The sequence below is a fragment of the Anas platyrhynchos genome, chromosome 2 (assembly GCF_047663525.1).
Source record: "Anas platyrhynchos isolate ZD024472 breed Pekin duck chromosome 2, IASCAAS_PekinDuck_T2T, whole genome shotgun sequence".
Lineage (NCBI taxonomy): Eukaryota > Metazoa > Chordata > Aves > Anseriformes > Anatidae > Anas > Anas platyrhynchos.
The window spans coordinates 2,347,859-2,369,897 of record NC_092588.1 but is presented as its reverse complement, the minus strand read 5'-3'; the positions used below and the strand labels follow the sequence as shown (position 1 = coordinate 2,369,897).

General features: G+C 44.5%; 1 protein-coding gene across 2 annotated transcripts in view; it reads left to right on the top strand.

Annotated features, from left to right (window-relative positions):
* ADGRB1 (adhesion G protein-coupled receptor B1) overlaps positions 1–22,039 on the top strand; it is a 255,147-nt gene that overhangs the window by 88,981 nt on the left and 144,127 nt on the right. For both annotated transcript variants that reach the window (XM_072034260.1, XM_072034261.1), the window contains exon 3: positions 21,371–21,529. In XM_072034260.1, coding sequence (XP_071890361.1) covers positions 21,371–21,529 — 159 coding nt within the window. The remainder of the gene's footprint in view (positions 1–21,370; positions 21,530–22,039) is intronic.

The window sequence follows — 22,039 nt, the reverse complement described above, 5'->3', positions numbered from 1 at the left end:
ACTTTTCCTTTCCTGTCCCTGAGCAGATTCCCATCACAACAGGGTCAAGGATGTCCTGGAAAAGCATCTTCAAACAGGTCCTGATTCCTCAGTGTTTAGGAGGTATGGGGGCAATGACTGTTGGAACATGGCTTTTCCCACATTGCTGTGCAGTCAGAAACTGGTGTGCAATTGGCACATCAGAACCAGCTGCATTTTGGTGCTGGGCAAAATAAGCTTTATGGGCCTCCTTTCAGCACAGCTGTGTTGTATGGCTGCTCTGAGAGCCATAGATAGATCCAGTTTAGGGAAATAGCAGTCTTTTTTGTTACTTATGAAACTCTTATTCGCATCTTGTTATCTCCCCCATGTCTTTAATCCTCACCTACTATATTGTGCCACCGTGTCTGGAGAACTGGGAAATAGTTTACAATTTCTACCTGAAAAGCACAGATCTATTCCCATGTCCTGTGTGTGTTTGAGATTATCACAAAAGGGTACAAAATCTGCTAATCTGACATGGTCACTGCTGGCTCATTGCTACACTTCCAGCACTCTGAGGGCTCACATGCTCACATCTCCCTTTGAAATCTTTTCAAAACAGAAATTCAGGTTTAAAGGGATGTCAGCTTCTCCTGGCCTGTTATTAGCTACGTGCTCCCATGACAGCCCCATCCCTGCCCTGCTTTCCACTTTTGCCCATCAGTATAAAGAGGAGGAAGAGGAAACAGCCATGGCCTGGGCAACCTTGGGTACCCACCATGGGGTCCTCGCACCTTGAGTGTCTCTTCTTCACCATCATCTTTCATGCTGAGTGCTTCTTAAAGGTGACATAGGAGAAGCATATTTTCTCTTCCATTAAATCATTGCTGGAGACTGTCACTGCTCCGGCATATTAGCTGCCGAACTTAAAAAGGAGCGAAGGAATTATTTGCAAAATACACATTGGAAAGAAATTAAAAGTGACATTTCAGCTAGAGAGCCTTCCCCAGGAGTAAAGGATACACAGAGCTGAAATATGTTTTCCCTCTTCCCTGGCTGCTGGAGGAAAGGACTTCCCATGAGTTATTGTTTTTTAATCCACTTCTGCAGACGCTTGCTAAACAATCTCTCTTGCTAGTTAACAAGGTCCCTCAGCGCTCATCTTTCAAGGTCATAATTTGATCATCAGGTGGGGATAGGGAAGAAATACCCCTCCTGCCAGTGTCTCTGTCTGTTGGAGGGAGCTTTTCCACTGTTATAGCAGCAAGGGAAGGCACAGGATCATTCTGGCTCTGTTCTTCCCTGTGCTTCACAGTGAGTGATTGATAAAAAGATATTAGGAATAGCAAGAGCTGAAGTGCTCCAGTCAAGGCTTTTTTTATCCTCAACAAACTATGTGTTTGGAAATCTTCTGACCTGCATTGCAACGCAGCTTTCCCTTTTTTCTGAACTTTTCAATTCCAACCAAGTTTGGGAAAATGCCTGGGCAGGGTGGCAGTCCCCTGGGACATGGAGAGAGAGGGAGAAAAGCAGGCTACGATGCTGAAAGCAGGTTCCCTAACCTTTCTGCCCACCTCTAAAATATTAACACTGATTTAAGGAAAATTGTTATCTCTTTGTCTTGATTGTTTAGTGTTTCTCAGATGGAAGAGTTTTGGTAAGGATGCAGGCACCACAGTCATCATTTCCAAAACAAGTTTGCACCATAAAGGGGTATTCAAGGGGACTATTTCTCATCTCCAATGTCCTGGCTGGATTCTCTAAGTGATACAGAGGAGGCTGAGAATCTTATTTTCATGCATGGTCTGCAGAGGCAGAGGGATGGGGCAGGGGGCAGATGGGCAGCAGGGGCACAGTTCTTCAGCCCTTGCCATGGGGCTTGAACCATGGGACCTGACCTCTGACACTTTGTAGGCCACTAGAGCAGGCAAAACAAAGGATTTCTAACTTTACTAAGTTGCATTTAAGTTGGAAAGGGTGGATGTGGTACTTAGGGACATGGTTTAGTGTCAAATATTGATGGTAGGTAGATGGCCAGACAGATAATCTTAGAGGTTTTTTCCAACCTTAATGATTCTTTGATTCTGTGATTTCCCAGAGGACATGAATAACCAACTGGTGCCAAGGAGTAGCTGACTTTTCCTCATCCCACAAAGATTGATTTCATTTTAAACAGTGCTTTTGGAGGTTGCAGCCTGCCTGGGATGCCTCTTACGGGCCAGGGCAAACTCTTCATTCCTCCTGAGCTTGGGGCCCGGGGCGTCCTCACTCCCCGAGTGATCTGCATCGATTTCCTCCCATGGATGCCAGAAAAGGCTCCCCCTTGCAGATCTGTGTCTCCTTGGTAACTGAACCACATCAGATAAAGCCAGAGCAAAACCCAGCAGCCTGCAAAGCCTGAGCAATGTGACAGGAGGCAGGGGGAAGGATGTGGGAAGCCATGGGTCCGGATGGCTGAGGGTCATCACTCGGACAGACAGACAGCCTCTGCTGTCCTCTGGTTTGTCCCAGCTCCTGTCTCATGCTACAGCTCTTCTATAATGGGTTTTCTTCCAGCAAATCCTCAGACTTTCCACTCAAGGAAAGCTCTGGTGTCCCCACGTAATTCCTCTGCCCCAGCTGGTCCTTGTGACCTCCACACATGTGAAAAGCTCTGGCTCCAATTGCTTTGAGCTCTTCCTGCTCCTACACAAAGCCTTACTGTTAGGAGCCCAGAATTATCACTCAGAGCCCAAAATTACCAGTCAGAGTCCAAAATTATCTGTCAGAGTCCAAAATGATCAGTTATGGTCCAAAATCAATCCCAGGGTGAGTGTTCGCTGCTGGCCCTATGGCAGTGGGTGAGGGCACTTCTGTGGGGATATCGGTGGGGTGTTTGGGTTGTTTCTCTCTCCCTGTCTGGCCCAGCTTTGATGCCCTTTAAGCATCATTGAGCTATTTACCTTTGCAAGGCTTTCTGAAAAGGCTGCCTAATTTTGGCTTTAAATCAGAACTGGTATTTGAACAGAGACAAATGGTACAAAGGAGTAAACAGTGGGTATCCCCGGACAAAATTAATCACCCTGCTCCAGGCATTTTTCGCTTTCCCACTCACCCTGCATCTCCTTTCCTTCTCACCCAGCTCCTGAGCCTGAATCTCCCCTTTCCTTTCCTAAACAAGAAGGTTGCAGCCCAACAACCACCTCACTGTCACTTTCACATAGACATTTAACATCTGGAACATCTGTCCTGAAATGGGGGAGGAAAAAAGCAGGCTGGGAAGGGAAAATCTGAGCAAAGCACTTTGTTCTACTTCACGCTCAGCCAGTTTAAATATATCTATTTCTGTTTAAATAGTACAGTATATATATATTTGTTGTCCTTGCAAAGGAAGGATAGAAGGATGACTTCAATGAGTAGAAGAAGGCACTCGCAGAGGTGGGTAGAAGTGCAAGGAAGCAAAGTCCCAACCCCTTCTGATGCAGTTCCTTTAAAAAAAGCACCAGTTGTACTTTTGGAAGGATATCATTAGACCGAGTATTTTCCCCCCAGTCCCTGGCAAAAAGTCAACATTTGCATTTAAATAGTGCTTTTGCTACGAAACAGAGGCATGTTGCAGAATAGATGCACACAGATAAAGATTCCTTTAAGAGAGTTGAGGGGGGAGCAAACCTCACTGAAAGCTCAGCCCGTCCCCTTGTGCTGTCAGCAGAGGAGAGGTTATTTATGCATTCGAGAGTGTGCCCACTGAGATATAATCTAGTGCTCTCAGGAGTCTCTGCTTGCTAGAGGTGGAATTATTAGAATTAAAAATTACAAGCGTAAAACAAGGCCAGTCTAAAATGAAATATTACCCAGTGAGTCTAAATAATTCATGGGCAAAATAACCCCCTGGGTCCCCCATCGATCCATCTTACTCTGCAGATGTGAAGAGGAGCAATCTGTTGAGGGGGTGTTCAAAAAGCCTCCAGGGTGATTTCAAGGGGTCAGGGGTGGTTTCCGAGTGATTGTGGTTTATGTGGGCCATGAGGGGCTCCGTGGGGAAGGATGAGTAATGGCACGAAACGGGCTTTCCTCTGATGATGAAACCTTCCTCAGTGCTGATCAGGGGAGAACACCATTTAGACAAAATAATAATTAAAAAAAAAAAAAAAAAGTCTTGTTTTATTTCTGTGCTCCCAAGTAGAGCACACCAGTAATTTAACTTCTAGGTGCACAGATCTCCGAAGAACCCAGCAAGAACATTTATTGAAAATATTTACCTTTCAAGTCCATTCCCAAATGCAGAGGCAGGCTTTTTGGAAAGGCTTTTGCTGTGTGAGGCTGGCCATGTCCAAGGTTAGAGCCCCTCCTTCCTCTGTGGATGGGATGGGATGTGCAAAGCCCATAGGGGCAGTGACTGGAGCTACAACTGAGAAATCATGTTTGTATCTGCACAGCCAGAGCTTGCTGCTGGAGGGAAAAACTTCTGTGTAATGCTATCACCTCTCTTCTGCTGCAAATCCATGCCTGAGAGATGACGGTATCAAGAGACTAGATTAAGGCAGATTTAGAAGAAAGTAACAGAGAAAATGTATCTTCACATTTAGTTGTGTTTTCCAAATACATGCATGCTTATATACAGATATTTATGTGCCAGAACATCTTCGGAGGCTGTAGAGAGTTATTTAAGATTGTAGAAAGCTAAAAAAGTCAGTGCTGATGCTGTGCATCTCAGCTTTATGGGACTTGCACACAGGCACCAGTTGCCTACTGGCAACGTGAGCCCCTGTGCCCCAGCAGACCCAGCACGTGTTGCCGTGGTCTCCACGGTGGCTGCAGGAAGGGATGAAATTAAAACAGCCTTTGTAAAAGCTTTGCTTTGCAGTCTGTCTCCAGGCCAGCTAGGATTCATGTAGACAGCTTCGTGTCCCAGTCAGATAATATATCTTGGTCTTCAGCAGAGCTTTTTGACTTGCAGGCACACCCAGCATGCCAAGGAGATGTATCGCAAAGCTGTGGAACCCCTCATCACAGGACACTGCCAGCACTGAAGTGTCTGTGGGTCCAGAAACTGATTTAACGAATTTACAGACCAAAAAATGTCTATGGGTGGTGGTTAAAAATAAAGTCACCACCTCTGAGCAGAGGCTACTGCTTAGAGTATGCATTGGGCTTGCCCATCACTGCACAGTTGGCATAAAGATGCTTATTTCCCTACAGCTTTCTGTGGCAGAAAACTTAAACCTATCTGATTGTTGCTATTGCTCTTCAGCTTTTCCAGTATATCCCTGGTAGAGTTTTAGGTTATGCCAGATTTTAAGTGCTAGATCAGAGTGTGTTGTTCTGGGAGGGGTTTGCTTTGGGTTTTAATGGTGTGTGCAGCTGGGTACGGATGAAGGAGGAATTGCAACAAAAACAAGGACTGATGGGGCACATAAATGAATTCTGGGCTGCTTTCTAGAGAAAAAAAAAAAAAAGAAAAAAAGAAAACACTCCCACGCTTATTCATTTATGGCAGAAAAATCCACAGCATCTGTGTCCTTGTTAGCCATTCCTCTGTGTGCCTCCTATTTCATGCTCACCTCCCCAAAAGTGAAGTGAGCTTAGGCACATCTAGCCACAGGAGGGATTTTCTGCCCCCAAGGACCTGGTGACCAGTCCTGCCTGGGTGTACCAGATATTGAGCTTTCCCTGGTGCTGCCTCAGTGTGTAGTAATAAAGAGAGGAGCTGTTTGTACCTACAGGTGTAATTTGTCTGGTACTGCTGCGATATTGCTATAATATGACCCTGTTTTTCCTTTGCAATCTTTGTGAAATCCAGCGATCCAGATGTCCATCAGGGACAAAATGTAGAACACATTCCCTTGATTTATCTCACTCTGCAAAGATGATAAAAAGCTCTGAAAATAGTTTCTTGGAAGTCAGAGCTTAATTCTTAAGGCAAGAAAAGGTTAGAAACTTCAGGAGGAAGGAAAAAGCCATGGGAAATACTGTTTGGATGCCTAAGGATGCTCAAAGAAAATGGAAAAAAAATCACCAGGAGGAAGAGACTGCAGGAAAATGAGAAAGAAAATAAGGCAGTGTTTGAAAGGAGGGGACACAGCTCCGGCTACTGGGGTTATTTATTCTCATAGGAGACATAAAAGAGCCAAACAAGGAAAATGCCATGCAGAGATCACACATTGTTTTTTAAGGACAGGCCCCTAGACATGATCCCCACTGGCTGAGCTGTAACCCGGCTCCCAATCAATCTCTCCTCTCTGAAATGTCACTAACCTGCACTTAAGTGCAATAAGACTTCCCAAACTAATTGAAATTCTGAGCCAGAGTCAGGAGACATTTGCTTCAAGTAGTGTTTTAATTGTCTGCTCCCTAGGCTAGTAACAGAATATTTTGCTCCTTGCATTATTCAAGGAGACACGAGAGCTCAACCTTTCCCTTTAGGTTAGTGCCCCTCCTGTCTTTGGTTTATGTTCTGTTCTTTATTTGGCCTCTGCTCACGAATTACCTGCGTGTATCCTCGTGTGCCTGCTCAGCCAGGGATCAGAAAACCTCAACCATCCCATCTGCTTAGATGCAGCATTTTGATTCAACCTATTACCTAGAAATAGGAGCCAGCTGGGAAGCATGGAGCTGAATCCAGATCCTAGTGATTCTGTAGCCTGGAGTAATTTTTATTTTTATCTGTTGTTAGACATAAGGGGACTCCTTCTCCCCATGCACAAGGAGATGCTTGACCTTAATGCCTCCTATGTGCAATCTGCAGTCTAGCAGGAAGGGAAGGAAGGCTCGAACTGTCTGGGGTGTTGCCCTATTCTTCCAACACTGCTGCAATGAAGCCATTTCTATAAAACTGTGTTTGAAACCAAGTGGAAGTGATGAAACACAAAGTGCATGCCCACAAAGCATCAGATAAGGGCAGGCATCCTCAAGAAGAGGTATAAGAACATCCTGATCTTCCTGGTCCCGTTGAGCTCTCATTGACCATGAATGCTCAACACAATTTCTGTGCCCAAAAAGTCCCAACAAGAACTCACCTATGCCATTATCAGTGGACCAGAATCCAGCATAAGATGAATTTATTTCTCTGCCTTTCTGTATATGTGGACAAATAACAGTGCCTGTACAAAGAGGTGGGCTTTGCTATGGTCCCCTTCTGGTTGAAGCTTGGGACAGATGTGTCTGAAAAGGTTTGGGCTTCACCAGGCTCAGTAAAATACACACAGGACTGCTTCAAACTGGGATGTGTTTCTACAGATAATGGTCAAAAAGATAATTGCCTTTCTTCTTCTCCCAGTTCCAGTAACCTCATATATTATTATATTCCCCATCACGACCTGAAACCCTCACTAGCTTAGGGAACAGAGATAGAAAGAAGATGACTCTTCTGAGATCACACATCAGACTTCCAGCAAGCCTGACCAGAAATCCTGAATTTTTAGGCTACATACACAAAATATTAGGAACTTATATGTTCTTATGATGCTGCTGGCCCCTACCTTTTCAAAGGGCATGGCTCCCTGCAGCCCTCAGAGCTTGTTTTTGATCTTGTCTAAAAGGAACACCTGGACACCATGGCCTGAAAGAAGACTCACAAGTGGACGGTTGGATGTGGCTGTGAGTCAGTAGGCAATAACTACACAGAGCAAGTTCACCACCTGCCTGCAGGCTTGTTCTTCCTCTGTTGTTTTCACTCACTTCTACTTTGTTGTTCCTTCTCATTTTAATCTCTTCTGCTTCTCTGCAATCTCTCATGGAAAACAGGATTGCACTGACCAAGTGACATCCTCAATATCTGAGCAGGTCATCTGGTCTCCTAAAATCAATAGATTTCTGGGGTAAGGACCTAAAACAGGATGGTGAAATAGATGGCCAACACCCTTAAAATGCTTATTTCCCTCCATTACTTATGAAAGGAATTTGTGGCTCAGATGACAGATCTGTATCATAAACCTCTAAAGCTAAGGGAGTTGTTGCCAGCTCTCCAACACTTTGGGTGATTGTCCGTGATCTTGCAGTGAGTTCGGAATAGACAGATCAAGCTGTTCTGCTCTTTCTTCCCCTTAAATCTTGCTGTGCAGGGAGGAGTGGCTCTCTTGAGGATAGAAAACTGCATTTTTTGTGTAATTGATTTGGAGTTCCTTAGAGCTCTGTTCACCCATCAATGCCCAAATGGCTCTGTCCTGCAGACTGCGGAGATGGAAGCATAAGTTATGCCCGTTATTAATAAGTTTCAGACTCAGTCATCCTAATAAAGTGAACTTGCAGTCTTTTCTACTTCTATTTATTGGGTGTAACTTCACCAATTTTTCTTTCTCTAATATACACATACTCCTATACTCTCCATTGAGAAGGACTGTGAAGGGAGAGGCTGAGGGTGGAACAAGGGCTGCTAACACTGAATTTAACAACATCTAAATGGACTTTTTTTGGAAGACGAAGCCTCTTCCTTTCTTCTTTCCCCATAATCCACATTTAAAGACATCAGTTTTTATGCTGAATCCCCACCATGAAATGCACATGCAAACATGCTGTTCTCTCCCACTCCCCACACCAGCACACATTTGGACACTAATGTCTGCGAATTTGGACACTTTAGTTTCTGCCTCTAAAGGCAGAGCACTTGAATACTCCCAGTGGAAACTTCTTGCAGCTTTGGTGACAGTAGATAAATTACTGCTTGCTTTGTGGCTGTTTCAACTCAGGCACAGCCTACAGAAAGTGCAAGGAGCACAATGTTAGGGAGATGTGGAGATACTCTGATATTTGCTCACCACGATGATGCTCTACCTGTGACACAGTGGGCTTGAACTGCAAATTTTAGATTATACATGGATCTGAGCTAGTCCCAGGTGTGCAGAGCTGAGGTGTTTGGTGCTGACCTTGGTGTTTGGGTACTGGCTAAAAATATCTCATAGCTGTGTTGTGGTCTGTAAATCCACGGGCTGTGCCGGATCTACACTTGATCTCACTAAACAGCTCGGCCAGTAGATGTTGCTCTTGGCTCATACTGATGTGCTCAAAAAAGATGTATCCAACCCGAGACACTTGGAAGTCACACAATGCAGACCTGTCCCTCACCTGGAATTCTGTGTTTGGCCATCATGGATCATCCCGAATGACCACAAAGAAAAATAAAATACAATCCAACTCCTCAGACAGCAGTCTTTTGTAATTAGTAGTATAACTATTAGCTCTCATTTACCTTGTGCTAAATGAGAATTGTTGGGCAAGAAGTCAATATTTCCAGGGGAGTTTTTGGAGTGCATTTATCAGAAGGGAGTTGTGGACAGCCATAGAGAGAAATTATGAGAGTAAACCATGCTGAGAGGCTGGAGTCAAGCAGGTATTGGGTTGGGGGCTACAGGGGCTGTAGCTCTCACTTGGAGATGCTCACCAGAGTCCTTCTCTGCTGTGGGGATCAGGTTTATGAGAGCTTCAGATACAAGTGCCGGGGAGAGGAGTGAAGATGAGAGAACACGAGGGGTTATATTCATATGGCTTGCCATATGGGATTTAAACATGTTTTCAGGTTCATAGAGTCTTGGAGTAAAATGAATCACCTGGTATGTTGGCTCTCCATCCTAAATATTCCTTGTGAATATTTAGAAATATTTAATTATTCCTGACTGCTCTGTGCAGCAAAGGTAAGAAAAGGAAAAAAAAATAAAAAAAAAAATAAAAAAAAAAGATTAAAAAGATGTAGATAAATTTTCCTCTGTCAGTCTCCATCTCTTATTCTTGTGTGAATTAATTTCCACTCAATTTTGGGACATGTGCTGGAAGGAAAATAACATCCATGGTCTGTTCAGGATGCAGCCATTTCTGTGCAGGCAAGAAACCTTTTAGCTCAGGGATGTTTTCTACATTTTTGCACAGGAAAAAAAATGGCTAATGCACATGATGTTTAACATTTAAGTATGGCCAATAATTTGTAAAGTAGTCTGAATCTCTGTGTATCTGTTAATATGCCCACTCCTCCCCACTCGTCTTCCCTGCTTTCTCCACGCAGGTTCATCTCTCTCGCTCTGTAGTACCAATCACAGCAGCATTTAGATGCTGCCTAATGCAAGCTCTCAGGATCAAGGACTGTCTGGAACTGTTTTGTCTGCAGAGTGCTGATCCCAGGACAGCTCTCACCTTACTCAAGGCCTCTTAACATGGCTGGAATATAAATGGCAAATATGAATAACAAGGAAAAAAAAAAAAAAAGTCATTTACAAGTGCCTAGGTAAATGCTGAGCCTTCCTGGCAACTTCTCAGTACATGTGATGGTACAATTAGTACCCTGACTGACAATAAGGTTGCCATCTCTCGATAATGTGCCTTTCTTTTCTTGATCAGGACATCTCCCAGGCCAAGGCTGTTTCATTTCTTTACAGGAAAGAATAGTCTGAGGCAGGACACACCTTCATCTCCATTAGCTGAAGCTTATGGGTATCAAGTTGAGACTCGGCAGATTAGAAAATGTCTGAGAAGATGCTTCAGAGATCCATTAAGGGAAAAGCTTCAACAGTTCTTCAGCAGTAACTGCTCCTTCAGCAGTTATAACAGAAGAAATCAAAGAGAGACCTCACCTGTAGCAAGGTGACACGGCTGCTCAGGCCACCCTGCATCAAGCTATTGCGAACAAGTCACAAAACACAAAGATGAGTTCACGAGTCTGCTGTCTGCAAGACCAGATGGGACACAGCAGACGTGTGAGTGGTCCCCTCTCGCCACTGATGGAAAAGGTGATGACTTTGAGAACACTCGTTTATGAATCAGGCTGGGAATTGCTTTAATCATTACAAAGCGGTGTCTCTGCAGGACTTGCGAGTGAATTGCTGTGCCTGCAGTCTGTTTTACAGTGCCCCGACTTCAGAGTGCCAGCAGTGGTGTTAATGGCTCAAGTATTTACCATGCCTTAGCATCAATGTCAAAAGATCCTAAGAGCTTGCATTAGGCATCACTTAAACGCTGCCATGATTGGTACAACAGAGCAAGAGAGAGATAAATGCACAAGGTGAGGGAAGAGAAGAGTGGGTATATTAACGGGTACACACAGGTTCAGACTACTCTACAAATTTGAGCAGCCCACAGCACTCAATTAATGGTCAGAAGAGCACAGGGTAACAGCAAGCAGAATGCAAACGCTGACCATTCAGCATCAGATGAAGCACTGAGTCCCTGCAAAGATTGGGGAATGAAAGGCTTAATGGGTAACTTCAGGATTTGTGATGCCAAAGACCCAACCTCCTGCCAGATAGCCTACTGTAATAGGAATCCCAGGGAGAACAGGGACAAGAGAGATACTTTTTTTTTCTTTTTTTCTTTTTTTTTTTTTTTTTTTGTGGAAAATAACCAGCAATAAGATATATAAGTGGTCTGGAGATTCAGAGCACAGCTCAGTAGCCTAGTATGGATCTCAGGGACATGCAGAGAAGAAAAAAATGTGTTTCTCTGCTGTTCATGTTTGCATATGGGACAGATTTGGCACTGTATACTATACAGTGACTCTAAGAGTTGTACACATCCTTTAGCATTGTCAATATTTATTAATCATGTACAAAATCAGGGCAAACTCTTCCCAAAGCTGAATCCAGTAGAAACTTCAGAGCTTTAGTTGATTTTGATCTTTTTGAAATATCACACGCCATATGAACTTTTTTTTTTTTTTTTTAAACACTTTTGGGAATAGTATGTCCTGAAGGGAAATGCCTTCCCAACGCTGTTCCAGCACTGCCAGTGTTTGGAATGGAAAGTTTCTTCCCCTTCCCACTATGGTCCAGTCAAGGACCCTCAACCCCTGAGAAGAAAAGGAGTAAAGTGGGAGATGCTGCATCTCACTGCTTCTTCTGTTCTTTTACTCCACTGGGTGCAAAGGGGCCAGCCAAAGAGGGAAAAAGAGATTCAGTCCTCATCTTCATGACCGTGCCTGGTGCAGTAGCAGCATCACTCACCCTGGACACCTCCGATGCAAACATGGCTCAATGTTACTTTCTGTTGCCAAGGGATGGGATCCTACCACTCCTAGGCTGGTCCTAGGCGTCAATCCTTAATGCCTCTTCTGACCCCAGTGGGAGTGGCCAACCCAGTACAAGGGGCTTGGAGGATCATTGGTGCAATGTAATTTCTGCTTCCAAGCAATCCTGATCAGACAGCTACTCTCCTGAGGGCTGTTTTAACCATCTGTGGACTATCTGGGTATCTCTTTACAGCAAAGTATCTTCCTGAGCCATATGGACATGTAGTTTTTATTGACTCCCAACTTTGGCTTGCATACAGGTTCTTCACACTGCATCCTGACCCTTTATACACACATCTGGTATAACCCCGCAGATGCCTCCCCTATAGTTCTGCAGTCACCTTGCCCAAGCAATACATGACCTACCCATACTGCCTCTTCTCTTGCTTGAAAAGAAGACTTATTAAGAAGAAACTACACACAGAGACAAGCCCAAAGCCTGCTCCCTCCTGCAAGGAGAAACACTAACAACGTGTCAGAGGATGAGCCTATAAAGTCAGGCTCTGCCCAGCAAGGAAGGCAGGATTAGCATCTTCCCACTGCAGGATGAGAGTAACCAACAGCTCTGCGAAAGAGAGGACACTGAAGGGAGAAATACCTGCTGACAACCTGCTTGTTCACCAGCCTTCTTCAGAAGTGCACACACACACCGAGTGCTTTCATGTGGTTTTCAACCGCCTCTGTTCTCCTTCGAGGCAAAACCCTTATTACTGACACCTCCATGTGAAGAGGGTTTGGCTGTGTGTATCCAAACGTCATTAAATATTTGGTTTAATAGCTGCCAAGGCAGCTGCTTGAACATTGAGCTGGAATCCGTGTTGCTGGCTCTGTCTTGGGAGCAGTCAGAGGAGCCAGGCATGCCACAGGCCACCAGCAGTGTCTGCAGATAAATGTCTCCTTGGCGAAACCTCTCCGAGAAGGGGACATTTGACTCACTTTCAATATTCATAAGTCACCTGGATGTAGTCCTGGGCACCCTGATGTAGATAGCCCTGCTTGAGCAGGGGGTTGGACCAAATGACCTTCAGAGGTCCCTTCCAGCCTCATCCAGTTGGTGATCCTGTGACTCTTATGTTCTCCTGAGTGATTTACTCCATGTTCTCCTTTAAGATGCTGAATCTTAAGAAAATTTAACATCTGTCTGAGCTGTACGCCAGGCTCCCTGTGACACTTTGGGCAAATCTTTTAGCTTTTTGGCCCCCCTGTGGTCATGCTTGCAGAGGCAATAATAGCACAGCCCTGTTCTGCAGTGCTCTTTCGAAGAGAAATATGATGGAGCTCGTGGAGGATTGAGATACTGCGGTCCTGGGGACCATAGAAATCCTTCAGCTGGAAATACTGCTCAGGAAGCAAGCTAAAATTGCGTTGGGCTTGCAGACCTCTGGGTGTTATAACATGTCACTGCATTTATGGTTTTTTGGGGGTTCTAAGAATGCTTCATGCAGGAGGGTGAAAACAAATTTGGGGAAACTGAGGCACTTCAGGCCAGAGCAGGCAGCACATGGAAGAAAATTTAACAAATGTTCTCTGATTTCCTTTTTGAACAAGCTTTAATGAAAACAGATAATGACATGCATATCAGGAAAGGTTTCAGTCAACTTGAGATACACGGTTTTATTTTAATATGTTCATGTATTTAGCACCGTACAGAGGCACGCATGTGCCTATGCTAATATGTCCCCTCTGTGCTTTGAACCGAGGTCTGCAATAACGCGGAGAAGCAAACAGCGTGTGAACTCGGCTCTGATGTGATTTATGCAGTATCAGAGAGGTTCAGGGCGGGGAAACATTTCATTCCTCCCCAGTGGTACGTGCTGGATTTTTCCTTACAAGTCTACTCTCTGATATTTTCCCTGTTCTACTTTGAAATAAGTGAAGTGATGAAGCCCCTACGGCTTCCTTGGGGGAAGAGTTTTCCACAGTCTTATTTGATCTCTTGCTCCAGACTAAACATTTCCTTTCTCATTTCCCTGCCCACCTCCCCCATTATTTCCACATAAATAATCCCTCTTTATCTCTGGTGTTTCATTTGCAGGGATTCATGTAATAAGCACAGCTTTATGCTGGGTTTCCTTGAAAGCTAAGCACTGTGGCCTCATTTCCAGCCTCCTTAAGTGATTTGCAGAGCATGGGGAGACTGGAGCTGGTCCTAAACATTTCTCTGAACCAGGCCTCAAGACCTTTGTTTGCTGGGACAGAGGGCACTTGTGAATCTTACAGAAATAGATGACAGCTCTGGGCACTCAGCAGCTTTGAAAATCACACCACTTTTTGGGTACTCAGAAGTGAGTGATCTGAGCAACGTTTTCAGTGGTGGTGGGACATACTGACCTGCCCCTGAGCTGTCTGTACTTCATCAAAGTAATAAAGTTAAGGTAGGAAGAGACCAAGAAGCTGGAAAAATATGAGACAGTCTTGTTGGTCAGATCAGGGGTTTCTCAGCCCTATATTCTCTCATCAGTGGTGGCAACCAAGAGGAAAGGGTGAAACAGGACAAGCATACAGCATCAATCCAGCCTTCAGCAAGGTGCAGCCCAGACACCTTCTGAGCAGGAGCTGCCATCTCTGCATCTCATAGCACTTGGTGGTTTCTTTTTTACACATTTCTCTGGCTGCTTTTTGTACTTTGTCGACGCCTTTTAAATGATGCGACAAAACATTGCACAGCTTGACAATACTCTGCTTGGGGAATTATGTCCTCCATTGGTTTTGCACCTGCCTCCTGCTAATTTCATTTGACATCCCTCAAGTCCTGTATTGGAAAAGAGAGAAAACAACTGTTCCCTAGTCATCATGTCTCAGTCACTCCTGAACTTACAGATTGCATTGTCATCATTCTCCTGCCTTCACCCATCTCCTTTCTGTGGGGGAAGCCCTGATGCATGGTTATACTGAACCTATTAAATGCCTTTGGTCATTTCTCTTGACCTTTATAGTGTTCACAGTTAGAGCTTGTCATGAACCACTAGTTGGACCTACGTAGCAAAAACAGCATGATTGTTTGCTCCAGATAAAAGTTGGGTCCCTCCCCTCAGGATGCAGGAAAAAGCTGTTGTTGATATAGAGTTTGTTAGAGGTAAACATACACAGCATGGAAAAGATGATCCTGGCTGTGCAGATCAATGCCCCTGTCTCGGATTTTTTTATCCTACTTGCTGGCTAGTCCATCTTGAGGTTTGTGGTGCTTCTTACATGAATCTGCCTTGATCTCTCCTTATCCTTATCCTGAGCACCCCAGAGGAAGTTTTGTGTGATTCCCAGACTCTTGTTCCCATATTCTCTTTTCCATATAGGACAACAAGTCCTATAGCCCTTTAGAAAATGAACAGAGTGTCTTTTGTGAGGACTCACTTTAGTAGGTTTTACACCAGGGACTGATCCTTCCCCTTGGAGGCTAACGCTTTGTTCATAGTCCAGTCAGTGCCACCTATTTTCAACCAGTAGGTTACTGGGGTGCTTCTGCCTGTCATGGTTCACTGTTCATCACTGAGCCTTTATGTTTAATTAAATTAACAGTTAGCCAGATAACCTAGCTCATGATACACAGTGTGGATGGTGGGCAGAATAAGGTACAGCCTTATTTTTTGTTTTTATTTCACTAGATCATTAATTGGGGAGGTGGTTGTGCTTTTTTATTTTTTTTTCCTTAAAGCTTTGGGATCTGAAAAAAAAAAAAAAAAGAGAATAAAAAAGAAAAAAAAGAAAAAGAAAAAAGAAAAAAGAAAAAAGAAAAAAGAAAAAAAAAAGAAAAAAAGAAGGTTGTACAGGAGAGATGGAAGGATTTATTTTGATTTCTGTGGAATTTGGGTGGGTTGTTTATGATATTAGTGTGTACGATCTGCAAAAGGGCAAGTGTTATATGGGGTTTATTTTTGAAAGGGAAGAGAATGAACGACTGGAGCAACTCACTTGTGTTGCCATAGGCTCTTATCACATGGAGCATCAGAAGGGGACATCTTCTTGAAAAAGTTTTTTTTCCTGGCTCACACAGAAGTTACAAACTGAAAGCATGGCTCTCCAGGGAAAGCTCACTGCTTTGTGTAATAGAAGGTTGTCTTCAAAACAGTCCCTTCTGGACCTTTTTTCTTTTCCTCAACATAGTAAAAAAAGCAACTATAAACCCTATAAACCCCTATGGAGCATCTCCTTCTCTTTTTCCATTGTATAACAAGTTGAGATAAGACACCAAATTTTCAGATGCTATAAAACAATCTTTCTCTTAATCTCCTTTTAACATACTTCCCCCGTTTGGATAAGAAATAGCATTTCCTCACTCAGTTGCAAACTGCTGATGATTCCCAAGCCCTCAGATACTGTGATATGAAGTCCACTATAAATATTTCCAGATATAGGACAAAGAACTGTGATGGCTTTATGTAGTCTTAGCATGTTTTTTCAAATACAAGATGTCCTGGCCTGCAGAGTCTGAGAGAGAGCTGCCAACCAGAAGTGTCTGCAGCTGGGGTCAGTGAGAGGTTAAATCCAAAAACAAAATTAGAGATGGATGCAATGTGCCTGCAAAGACCATTTTGCTGTGCTCTATTGATTGTTTTGTGTTGATTCCTTAGGGTTTTGGTGGTGGTGGTTTTGTTTTTTTCTGTTGTCACTGGTGTCTAATTTAAGGAATTGCTGTTAAATTTAAAGGCATGATTGACTGACTGGCATCTGAGACACATCGCAGCTGTCAGCTGCAAAGATAAACTCCAGACTGGGATGCAAATCTTCCCAAAGATCAAGGGTGTTTGGACGAGACTTCTAAGTGGAGTTCTCTCAGTTAATTTGTAGTAAGACCTATTCTTCTGGCATCTCCACTTAAGATTCAGAACAAGAAATATCAAATATGAGCTTGAAAGTTAAGTCTGACCATTCTGAAAGTTTCTCCATTTAACTGTGGAGAATTAGGATGCATTGGGTCAGCCTAGCGTGAAAAGTAATTTGTTTTAGTATGTGATCATGATAAGAACCGACTGAGGAGGATCAAAAAGCTCTTTAGAAACCAGATTAAAGGCCTCCCCGAATGACAGTCTCCACAGCACTCAGAGCAGTCCCAAGAGCAGGAGCTTCCCATGCTATACAAGACTCATGTGAGGAGCTAGGACTGCTCTGAGAAATGAAAAATAAAAGCCATACCTTGCTAAAGGATTGAGGTGATAGATGCTGGTTGTGGTGGGAGCCACTGGGGGTGGAGGTGTAAGCCACAGCTTACTCCAGTTAAAGAGAATAAAGGAGCCAGAAGGCCTACAGGCCTGCAAAGCCACAGCTGAGAAAAACTTTGCTAAGTAGGCATGGGTTGGGTATATGACCTTCATAGGAACCAGTGCCTTTGAAAAACAAAATCCTTCATAAAGCAGTTGCGGCAGACTCATTATTTCTGGATTAAGGACAGATGGCAACTCAACCCGCATCGATCAGCGGGGTGCAGCAGTTTGTTGAGAGCTGATGAAACAGGACTCCAGGGGCAAAGGGCCTATCTGCAAAAGGTCCCATTAGCTTCAGTGGGATTCTGCATTCTATTTCACCTCTTACTTGCTTTTTGGCATCAGCAAGGTCTCCTTCAAGCCCACACTTGAAATGTAAGAAGGGTCAGAGCAGGGAAGTTGTGTGGAAGTCAGGTGGAGATGAGTCTGTCCTAGAAGATGGGGAGTCCATGCAGGTCCATGCCCCTCTCTGCAGCTCAAGTCACTCCTGATGAATTGAGCTATAGGATATGTATGAAGCCACTGCTGTGACAAAATCCAGCCTGTTTTTCTTCTGTTGCACCTGTTGTGGACCAAGAGTATTTCTGTTTTGCCACAGCTCATCTTTTCCACAGCAATGGTAACTCATTGACTTGCCATTATGCAGCCACACCATTACACCAGCCAGATGCAGTGGCCAGAAGAGCTGAATGCTTTACTCTTGACACAGCATTTTTTTCCCCCTCAAAGGTGGGATGGGTATAACTTCATATAATAGGCCCTTAACTGCTTCTTTACAACACCACTAAAAAAGACAAATCACTTGAAACAGCAAATGACTACACCCAGGAAAAGAAAGGAGATTTCAAAAGGTTTATCTGACAGCCAATAAACAGGATAAATAACAAGCAGTATTTCATTTGTCAGGAACATGGGACAACCTGCTGATAAAAAAGGACTACACCATAAAGTGGGGAATACCTTTGTCTTGGCTGTAAATGACTGTGCTGATTTAATAAGTACACTGGCAGTTCTACTCTAGCTTCTCTTTAGTACTCGCAAACGGGATGGAAACTGAGGAAGAAGGAGAGGAATGGAGCTATCTGTCCTCAGCCTCATAAAGTGGTTTCATTCTGGTTAAGGGTCTGAAATCATGATGGCTTTTATCTTATATTGACTGGTTCACCCATAGGAGCTGATAAACAGGCAAGGAACAAGTCAAAGACAGGACCCTAAACTCTCCCCCACTCTTTCCTCCAGTAAGACTGGGCAGTACCTGTTTCTATATATTTTAGGGTATTATTTCATAATAGATTACCTCCTGACGTGTAAGTCTATTTGAATATCCCATTGTTGATCTAAGGACCCCAAGACAGGGGTTCAGTTTGGATAAGTAGTCTGTGTTGTGCCTACTAACGTAATTGAAATTAACCTTCTAACACACTGCAGCACATGTATTTTAACTCAAAAAGTATCCCAACAAAGTGTAGAAAAAAAAGGATTTTGTGAAGCTATGAATCTGAAAGGGAGGGAGAATAAAGAAAGACATTCTTAAAAGGGCAAGCAAAGAGTTTATTAGCTCTTAAATGTGTCTGGTTACAGATGTCCTATTGATCAGCTCAACCAAGGCATCAGGATACTTGCCATTACGCCAATGGCTTCTCTTGCAACAGAAACACAATCTATCTCCTGTCAGGAAACAGGAGACACAAGTCTGTTTCCCCACACTGTTTAGAAAAAGAATCAGCAGAGAAAGTAACTTTCAAGGGAAAGATAATCTCCTTCAAGGACAAATATTTACTGTGTGCTAATAGCATCCCATCCTCCTCACTGCTTCTAAGATCTCTGAGCCACTTGCCATCAGGTTCACCAGCCTGTGTTTCCATCCTGACCTATTTTCCCATGTTATTCTCATTATTAAGTATCTTTTCCACTGCATTCAGCACCCTGTTTGTTCTCTCTCTGTCTTAGTAGCAAAAGTTTGAGCCCCGTTCAGTTGGTGTTAGTACAGGATCTCTGTTAGTACAGGATCTCTTCCTCTGAGAGGAAGAACAAAACTGAAAGAGGCAGAAGGAAATCTTTCAAAGTCCACCCAACTGAGTAGAAAGGTGTTCCTAAACACTACAGAATGGATCAGACCATAAAATTTAACAATTCATAGTAAACATTAAAGTATAAGGGTCTGATGAGGACAGTGCACCCTTCTCTGCAGTACAAGAACCATATTTAGGGGAATTCATTGAGACTGATGAGAAAGCCAGCTCCAGTCCCAACTGGAGGACCTGGTTTGCCTGAGTGCTGACACGGTAGGAGCTCTTGTGACACCATGATCAGAGAAGTGGGAGAGCTATCTTACAGAGCAAAGATCAGGAGGATAAAATGTGCAGGATTCTGTGATAAAATGGTTTGTGAGGAACACATCACTCCATGGACAGGCTTAGGAATGGTATAAAAGAGTCTAGGAAGACATCATTTTGCAGTGCAATGAAGGAAGTGATGACAGTGCTGAAAGTGCTGATTTATCTAATTTTTCATGAAATGAGTTGATTCTTGGCCCTACCATGTCTTTATCCTGTGGCAGTGGATGAATCTCTGCCCATCCCTGTGCAAGGGGGTGGTAATTCCCCCAACATTCTCCCCTGTTACCTAGATGGGCTGTTGAGGACCCACTTTGTCAGAGCTGGACTCCTGCCCAAGGTGTTCCAAGCAGTGGAACGCACAGCTCAAAGGGCAGCTGCAATCTCCATTGCCTCACAAATAGTAAGACAGGAAGGCTGGGCCACTTGAAGTGAAGTATTTGCAACTCCAGAGGCAATGATTCGTGGTGAAAATAATAATAATGAAGTAGTTGTTTTAGGTTTTATTTTTTAAAGCAGCATTTTTCTTTCTCCCAATGTTTCCTCTGTTCAAAAAAAAAAAAAAAAGTGCCTTTGTAGCTCTTTATCTTTACTTGTGCCTGAGCACGGCACACTTGAAGCCATGCTGAAGCATGAACCTGAAGCATCTCCCAGGGTAGTGAGGTAATGAGAGAATGCTCAGCAGGAAAAGCAGCCATCTGAGAGCATCCACCTCTGGGATGAAGGGCCACCTCTGCTTCTCCCCAAGGAACAGGCAAATGATGGAGCAGAAACGGTCACCAGCTGTTAGAGCAGGGACCATTTACAGAGCATATTCTGGCTTGCTGGATATGGGTGATGAGGAGTGAACGGATCAGTGAGGGATATGACAGCTTATCTGTCACTTGAAGGGCCTGATTGATCCCCTGCTGTCTTTTTACAGCACAAAACTAAGCCTTGATGGGCTCCCTGCAGGTGCCCTGCTGCAAGGCTTCAGCCCATGTGAGGCAGACCAGTTTTAGTCTTCACAGTCTGTTCTGCTGCTAATATCCCACCAGGGTCAGAGGTTCTCTGTAACAACCTGGCAAGGCACAGGGTGCTGACGACTGCAGAGGCTTGGCATTTCCCTTTTGCAGGTGGAAGGGCCATCCCTTCAATGAGGGGCTCCATCAGCCTGCAGGGCTGCGGCTGGTAGTACATGAGGAAGTTTGTGCATTACTGCTGGCATTGGTGTTGGGAAAGGGATCCAAAAACACCTCTGCCTTCTTGGGAAGCTCCCAGATTACTTCCCATGGGTGCTGCAAGGGAACTGCAGGGGAATATCATTCTCCAAACCAAAGCAGTCCCAAGGAGCCATGCTTCTCTGCCTGCCACCTGTGGTTGGTGAAATTACAGTTCTGGGGAAGGATGATCCCTTTGGGGTCAAGGGGAAGTGGGAAGTAGGACCTCTAGCCCTTCCCAGCTCTCTTGTGCTCTTTCCACACAGGAACAAGTGTTTGTGTGGTGGGAGAGGGAGACGAGACAACCTCATCTATGATGGATGTGTACTTTGGAGTGGTTGTCACAATTGTCTTTTGGGGTTAGGGCCCAACAGGCAACAAAACAGGGAGAGGGTCTGTCCAGAGGAAGGGACCCCATTGCAACGCCAAGCACAGAAAGACTAGTTAGTAATGGGGCAGGGTTTCAGGAAGGTGAAGTACCTGTGTAGAGATGGGGAATGGTTGAAGAGAAGTCAATGAAAAGGCAACGTTTCTCTCTTACTCTCCCATCTCTCGACTCTCTGCACCCTCCTGTGGCGTCTTCCTACCACATTCAAAGACATCCTGCTTTGGGGCCTTGGCAGGGGCTACGTTGTAGGGTCTATAGGTCTGGTTTTTCTCCCCTCTCACGACACCGAAGCTGACAGGACTTTTCTGGATTTCGCCCAGGTGGTTGGAACTCGTGGTCGGCTTGGGGCGACTGCACCAAGGACTGCGGGGGAGGCCTGCAGACCCGCATGCGCTCCTGCAAGCCCCTTCCCAACGAAGGCCTTGCCTGCGAGGGAGTCCTGGAGGAAGGACGGCTGTGCAATAGGAAGGCGTGCAATAGTAAGTGGAGGCATGTTCCCCTGCACGCGCGCGAGCGTCTCGCCCTTCTCAGGAGGATTCCTCAACCCTGTGGCTGTAATTAATGAAAGAAGCAGAGTAAAGTTGCTGAAGGTCTGTGGTGGAGCAGTAGGCCCAAGGGAGCACGAGACTTCAGCTGTGCATGGCCTTGCCCTTCCCTGATTGTCTCGTGGCCATGAGTGCTCATGCACACATGCTGACACACGTCTTGCAACACACATGTCTGCAGATCCAGACCTCTGCCCCACAGAACAGGGATCTACAATAGGTATCCATAAGCAGGCCTACATCAGGTGTCAATGGACTTGTACAATATGTACACCCTAAAGGCATTTCTTTGATAGTTGCCCTCTGGAGCTTCTCTTCCAAACAATTGACGCATGCAGCTAAGTGCTAATCTTGCTTCTTTCATCTCTCTTTGACTTACTTCCCCTTCCTAGTCAAGTGCAATGTTGTTTTCCCCTTCCTTTACACAATGAAAGCCTACAGCAC